Source organism: Hirundo rustica, chromosome 4, assembly GCF_015227805.2.
Source record: "Hirundo rustica isolate bHirRus1 chromosome 4, bHirRus1.pri.v3, whole genome shotgun sequence".
In the NCBI taxonomy this organism is placed as follows: Eukaryota; Metazoa; Chordata; class Aves; order Passeriformes; family Hirundinidae; genus Hirundo; species Hirundo rustica.
The window spans coordinates 14,625,011-14,632,598 of NC_053453.1; the positions used below are offsets into that span (position 1 = coordinate 14,625,011).

General features: G+C 37.0%; 1 protein-coding gene across 9 annotated transcripts in view; it reads left to right on the top strand.

The window, feature by feature from the left end:
- KIF21A (kinesin family member 21A) overlaps positions 1–7,588 on the top strand; it is an 86,496-nt gene that overhangs the window by 69,868 nt on the left and 9,040 nt on the right. For 5 of the 9 annotated variants that reach the window (XM_040063522.2, XM_040063523.2, XM_040063525.2 and 2 more), the window contains 5 exons: positions 995–1,033; positions 3,007–3,143; positions 5,528–5,708; positions 6,056–6,220; positions 6,893–7,010. In XM_040063522.2, coding sequence (XP_039919456.1) covers positions 995–1,033; positions 3,007–3,143; positions 5,528–5,708; positions 6,056–6,220; positions 6,893–7,010 — 640 coding nt within the window. The remainder of the gene's footprint in view (positions 1–994; positions 1,034–3,006; positions 3,144–5,527; positions 5,709–6,055; positions 6,221–6,892; positions 7,011–7,588) is intronic. The other 4 variants (XM_040063524.2, XM_040063531.2, XM_040063527.2 and 1 more) reach the window with 1 other exon arrangement.

The window sequence follows — 7,588 nt, forward strand, 5'->3', positions numbered from 1 at the left end:
GCATCTGTTTAGGAGCCTTACTCCAAATGGCAGTGGACTTTACTTGACTAGAATCTCCATTACAGGTTTCACTACTGATCCAAATACTGATCCAAATGCAGTGCTTATGAACTGCAAGTCAGATTTAAAATAAACCTTGATTTCTAACTCTAGCAAGATAAGAAATTGCTGTTGTCTGTTTACACTATTTTTTTGAATAAAATGGTTTTTTTTCAGAGGTCTACAGCCACCACATACCAAGCAATGGTTTGCAAGGCTTTCAGTAACTGTGCTTGTGACTTCTTTATCTTAGCTTACTTTTCTTATTGCTAACTCCCACCAAAACCTTTTCATTTTCTCTGAACTGACTTAGAAGTTAAATAGAAACTGCTGAAAAATAAGGACATCTTAAGACGTACTGAAAATCATCATGTCTCGGGGGAATACTGTTTTGTATGTTTTCTTGATTTTTAGTTTTAAACATTTTTCAAAATTAGGGGAGAAGGATTTTGAACTCAGGATGGCTTGCAAATGGTTGTATTTATTTGAGTGGCTTATCATATTTAACATTTATATCTTTATGACTAATACTTTGCATGTCTCTTCTACTCTTAGTAGGCATTGATGTTCAGAGTATTTTTTTCTTTTGATATTCTCAACAAGCACTATCTTCTGGAGGTTGTGTGTCTATCTTCTTTTAACTTTTTGCCTTTACTTCTCTAAGAAAATGTTGGGGAAATAAGAAATGGCTCAGCTGCTGTTACTCATCTTCTGGAGCTGAAACAGTCTACTGTAACTTACTGCTGAGAGTGATATTTTAAGATAATTATTTTTTCCCCCCTACTTCCCATATCATCATGGGTTTGAGATATACCTTGAGCAATGCGCAATAATGTATGTGGATTTGCATTGCTTTTCTGAGTTGGCCATGCTGTTGTTTGTTCTCGTACGGAGGCGTTTCTTTGCTGATACCTATATTCTTTCTCCTCACAATTCCACCACTGTTGATTTGTAGGTCTGATGAAAGTGATTCCTCTCTGTCGGAGGTACAAAGGTACTCTCTCTTTCTCTTTTCTGTTTTCTTGGCATCTCTCATCGAAGTTATTCCAGTTCTTAAGACATTTCATTTTGCTGCATGATTTTTCCTGATACCTGTGCATTGTTTCTCTTGCTTTTGCCAGAACATTAAATATCTGAGATTTTGGTCAAGCATGTCTCCCCTTCTCCTTTTTTAGGGTGTTTTTTATCATTGTTGAGCATGTCAGCTGTTTTAATTGCAACTGAAGTATGGTGTAAACATTTCCTTAGACACATTGTTTTTATCTTTGTTTTCTTCAAAAGAAAAAAAGGAGCAGACATTTTCTTATGTTTTATCTGCTTCTCTCCTTATTTTGTTTTTTCTTTTTCTGTTGTATGCTTTGATCACTAAAAATGAAATCCTAGTGTAAATAAAAATTAGTAGTTTTTTATTATGTCTTTCTGAGAGAATGCACAGGGGCTGAAGAGATGAAAGCAATATTGCCACTCATGTCCCTGTGGGTTAGGACTTTGGTACTCAGTGAAAAATTAGTTTACCTAGAGAAGGGCAGTCAGAGAACTGCCAATAATGTGATGGTGGCTTTGTCTCATCATTGTAGCAGTTGTAGCGGGTTTTTTGTCTGTAGATTTTAGAACACTGCACATGGGTAGATAAATAGCTCCAGGACATGTATTTTACATGGCCTGGCATAGAAGTGAGTGGGAGAGAACAGCAGGAGGAATAACTCAGTTCAGAGGCAGCAATATCCACTAGGGAATACTACAGAGAAAATCATTAGTTTAGTGTGATGCTAGGAAACAAAAGCATAGAGACCTAAATTAATTAAAAAGCAAATTGTTCCCATTTTTTTTAAAACATAAAACAGTGCAGTGAAAGGTGAATTCCTTTACGAAATGAGGAAGATAATGTTGCACAATTTAAGGTGATATTAATACTAGTAAAATATATAGAAGGATCGCTGAGGAGTAATGAATTAGATGAGTGAAGATGTCCTGAGCTGTAAAAATGTTTAAAATCATAAACTAGATAACTAACCAGTTGTCACAAACTTAGTTTGTATCATAAAGGACTTTTTCCTTTCTATAGCAAACTTCTGGAGAATATTACAAAATTTTTACGTTTTCCTAAAGCATCTGATACTTTTGTTTTTGTTTCGTTTTGATGAGATAGGTCTATGGTTTAGTTCCTTTTCCTCACAGTTGTGTGTGTGATTCCCAAAAGAGCATGACAGTGCCTTAACTGCCAGCTGGCCAGGTCACAGCTGTGTTGCACGTTTTGGGCATTACCTTGAGGCTTTTCTACGCTTCACAGAATAAAAGGGTCTGTGTGTGTGCAGTTGTATGCATGGGATTTTTGTTCGGTAATGAATTTTGAGGGGTTTTTTTTTCAGGCGAGTTAGTCTTTTGGCATCACCACAGAATCAGCTGAACGTGCCCAGGAAGATTCCTCTGGGGTGTCAGCATTGTCATCCTCCCTTTTGGCCATTTGAGCATGGGCATATTGTTGGGTACAGGGTGCAGTGGGAACCTTCTTCAGGCACAGAAGTTAACAGCAGTTCTCTGTGTCTGCCCACAGAATGCAGATGATGTGAAATGCATGCTGAGTTTGGAATTGGCAGTGCAAATTACATTTGCTCCATTTTTCAGTCTGTGCTGTTTAGACTAAGATGTCTTATGGTTAATCTTGGGCAAAAGCTTTAAGTGTCCTGGTTTGTTCAGCATTATGCAGACTTTGCCATGTACCCAACATTTAGCGCCTTGTTGTCTTTTCATTTGTTTCTGTATGTGATTTCCTTTAACTGATAGTCCAGAGTTGAACATGTGTTGAGGCTAAATAGTAAAAATCCTTACATAGTTTATGAAAGGCATTTAGCTGTTCTGCCCTCACATCTAAGAACACTAGGTTAATTCTTTTTCCCTACATGCAAGTAAATTAATTTTATCTATATCTATTACTATGCCAAACTCACATTCCTTTTTTTTCTTTAGGGGGATAATTAATCCATTTCCTGCTTCGAAATGTGTCCGATCATCCCCACTACAATGTATCTATACAGCTGAGGGACATACCAAGGCTGTGCTTTGTGTTGATGCAACTGATGATCTTCTCTTCACTGGATCTAAAGGTTGGGCAAGCTCTGTGCACCTCTGCTGCCTACAGAGGCTGCTTTGACAACCTGGAGTGTTCTGAAATTCTCTGTCTGTGCTTAGTGCTGTAAACACAGTGGAAAATTCTAAGGGTTTGTTTCTCAACATAAGCTGAAAAAAGGTTTACAGTAATTATCTACAGGTTTCTAACTCCAATGTGTAGTATTTGGCTGCTTATTTGTAATGGAAAACCACAAAAGCAGTAACAACATTTGTTGAGTGGTGGGATGGTCGCATGTACATACGTGATATGCAATGCAAAGTAATAGCTTCAGGTAAGGGTGGAGGTGGGAATTGGCACATGTTTGGCTCTACTGCACAGAGTTTGAAAATCCTTCATGACATGGTTCTTCGACCTGTCTTCTTCATCTTCTGCTTCCTCTGTGCATCTTGTTGCCTGTCCTTTGTTGCTACAAGAACTGTATGGCAGGTGTGGGAGTGCCTGGAATTTTAGCAGTTTCTAAGTTCCTTACTGGATGGTGCAGTCACTCTATAAACTTCTCAAATTTATAGAAGCAATGTTTTGAAGAAAACATTTTCCTCCTGTCTGTAGTGAATTTCCATTGTCATTGCTCAGTTTGGCTTGAAGATACCACCAGAGGCCACCAGAGCTCAATGCTTACTTTTCACAAACACCTATTTTAATATTGCTCAAGAAGAGATTTTTGTATGTTGTGCTTTTTCTCTGGGCCTTTTCACATAAAGCACTTTCAGTAAAGGACTTGTGATAGTCTTAGTTATGCTGATGAAACTGTGGCAGACATTTTTTCTGAAAGTATCAAAGCTGAGATTAGCTGGGGTCGCTGGTAGGAGGTTAACACCCGTTGACAGGGAAACTCTCCTTTTCACTTGTTCATATAATGAATAAACCTTGGAATTTCAGGACATCCCTTTTATCCCTGTATTAGCATAATTGACAACCCCATCAGACGCAGGTCTTCCACTGCCAGTATTCAGGTATGGCTTCTGTGGCTCTTCTACTAGCTGGCTGTTAAAAATGCCAAATCACACACTTTGAGTTAGCAAACTTTTGATCTTGCAAGTTTTAAGCCAACATTTCAACATTTGTGCAAGTATATACAATTGCAAAAAAAAAAAAAAAAAAGACATTGATTTAGATTTTGTCAATAATATTTAATTGATTTCTGTTGAGATTTTGAATTTATTTGCTATGTGATGAAAAAAGGGCATGTTTTAAAATTTTATTTTACATCTAGATTTGTATTCTAAAGGTTTGGTAATTTATTTTTTTAATGGATGCTTGCAGATGTTGCAAATATTTACCTTTTTGAAGTCATATTCTAGCTTCTTAAACTTATGGGAGAGTTTTTCCTGTATATGTTTTTTGAGGAGAGTATACCAAGTAGACTTTTATTCAAGACTGTAGACAGTTGTTTAATTAAATAAGGTTAAATAATTTGGAAATTGTTGCTGAAACAGAAAGTCTTGGCTCACTGACATCAGATAATACTTGCAGACAAATTCAGAAATGCTAGTAAACTCTCCTGTGCATTGCAGGTCATTGACCTTGTTCGTTGGTGTTTTAAAGTAGCAGACGGGTCGTGCTATACTTCCCTTCATGGTATCCTAACTGGAGTCTATACGTGAAACTTTTCATCATCCTTCCAGTACTTATTTCAGTATAAATGTATGTCTAAAACACATGGAGTGATACAGACGTGGTGCAGCTAGAAGAGTTTCCTGGTCTTGACAGTAGTGTTGCAGATTTCTTGAAAACTTCTATGCATTTGGGATTTTAACACATAAAAGGTTGTAGTATTTAAATTCCTTTGCTACGGAATCAAAACAGTGACAAAAGCACTCTCTGCTGGGATTTTCAGAGGCCTCAATACACTGAAGAGTTTGGATCCCTTCTCACCTTTGTAGTTTTGTTGTGGCAGTCAGAACTCAGCTTACTAAGCCTCAAAATTCATCCTTGAGCTATGTTTTTGATAATAAATTTTCAAATTAAAAATTGGATTCTTCTCTTTATCTGTCATCATCCACAGTTTACAGCCTCTAAATTGTCTGTATTTTCACTTCCCTTGAGATTTTTATCCTTTTAAAATGCTTTGGGAGCTAATATGCAGATCTTGAATGCACATTTAATGAACAACCTTGCTTAGTTTTGATGATGATGATAGATGGATGCCTATGTGTATTTTTAAAGACCTACTTAATTTAGCTGTTTTTCTACTGTGTCTGCAGAAATGGAGGAAAATTTATGAGTGAAAATTAACGTGTGTTCTTTTTTAAAAATTAACTGAGTGTAGGAAAAACAAGAGATTTTTCAGGGGTTTTTTTATTATTATTATTGTTAATATTTTTCCCCTTTTTGTTTTTTTTATTTGTCTTTATTTAGATCGTACCTGTAAGGTTTGGAATCTGGTAACTGGACAAGAGATTATGTCTTTAGGGGGTCATCCAAATAATGTAGTTTCTATTAAATATTGCAACTACACTAGCCTGGTCTTCACAGTTTCAACCTCCTATATCAAGGTGTGGGACATCAGAGATTGTGCAAAGTGCATTCGGACATTGACGTGAGTATGCTGAACATCAGATGCCAAGCATTCAAATGAGTCTTAGTTTTAGATGCATTGTATTATATTTTATTCAATATTGCAGCACTGTAAATAAGTACACTGTTGGGAATGGAAGCTTTCTTTACACATTCAGGTTAAGTCAGTATGGGGCACCAGTAATATATGGGAACAGAAAACAATTTGCATCTACAGTTTTATCAGATGTTCAGTATTCATAATTGGCTTATAGCCTCTTATGCTCAGTGAAATAGGTTTGTTTTTAGAGAGTATACAAAGTATAGCAAACAAACTATAGAATTTTTTTTTCTTTTTTTCCCCTTTTTCTTCTCCTTCTCTGTACTCAGGTCTTCAGGCCAAGCTATGCCTGCTGATGTGTGTTCAGGAAGCACTAACAGAACAGTTGCTATCCCAGCTGGAGAGAACCAGATCAATCAAATTGCACTAAATCCAACCGGCACATTCCTCTATGCGGCTGCTGGAAACTCAGTGAGGATGTGGGACCTGAAAAGGTACTAAACACCAGCTGGAGAGAATGTTCTTTAGGTGGTTACAAGTGCATAGGCAGCAAAGTTATGCACGTGAAACAGTCAGTGAAGTGTTTCTTCTATAGGGTAGTGTCCATACCTGGACAAATATGGTATCAGTTACAGATCAGCTAATCCATCTCTGGTGGTTACTGAGATAATGATTTTCTCACGTGTTAAGGTTGTGGTGAATCATTTCAGTAAAAATGACTGGAAAAACACAATGTTTTGTTTGACAGGCACTACAAAACACACTCTTTTAAGGTGAGTATGGGAATCCTGACTAGTAATTATTGATGAGATGATGGAAGCCAATAGAAGTAATGTAATATAATATGGAATTATGATAGCTGCACTATAATTACCCTTTAACAAACAGATCCTGCTCCCAAAGAGAAAATACTTATGAGGGGACTGATCCGTCTTTACTTTAAAATGTTTTAATGCTTATTTTGCATAAATGGAGGGGGTTTGTTGTATTTAATGTAGATTTAATATTTATCCATGGATATGAACAATAGAGTATAGGTAGACCAGAGGATGAATATTGAAGACACAGGGAAAATAAAAAGATCCATTCTGTCAGAAACTGTGCTATGGACTGTACTGGATATATGAAAAATTAACAAGTCCTCATTTCTTCTCTTATCCTTAAAGATTTCAGTCTACAGGAAAGCTAACTGGTCACCAGGGTCCTGTTATGTGCCTTACTGTCGATCAAATTTCCAATGGACAAGATCTTATTGTCACTGGTTCAAAGGATCATTATATAAAGGTGAACCACTAGTATTTCCTTATTTTAACTTGGGACATCAGCATGGGATGCGGGCTTCAGCAGAAATGACTTACATCTGCACATTCAAAATGTGATAGCCAAGATGAAAATTATTTCACCTGTCATGGATCATGAATAATATTCAGTCATAATAAACCCTTACCATTTTCATGCCTTTATTGTTTCAACAAGGAAGATGAATGCATGGTTGTCTCTAGTTTTTTCTTAATCCCCATTAAATTGGATGTCAGGTGTACAAAGTCTTGGAGAAATATTCCTAACACTTACTTTTAGGTAACATTTAGCTCGTTCAAGTGTCTTCAGTCAGTGCCTCTGTTGTGGTGTGCAGATCTAATTGTTTCAGCAGCCACCCTGTGTGTCCTTCACATAAGAGAGTCCAGGATTTAGCCCAGGCTCTTTCTGAAGTGCTACCTGTGTTCTGAAGTGGGGCAGACAGCAAGGTCAGCAATTCTCAAGCCGAGGTGGCCAAAATACTTTTCTGCTTCTTGGAATTGTGCTTAATTCACTCAAGGATATGAAATCTGGTTTTTGGGAGGAGGGACTATTTTTCTCTCTCC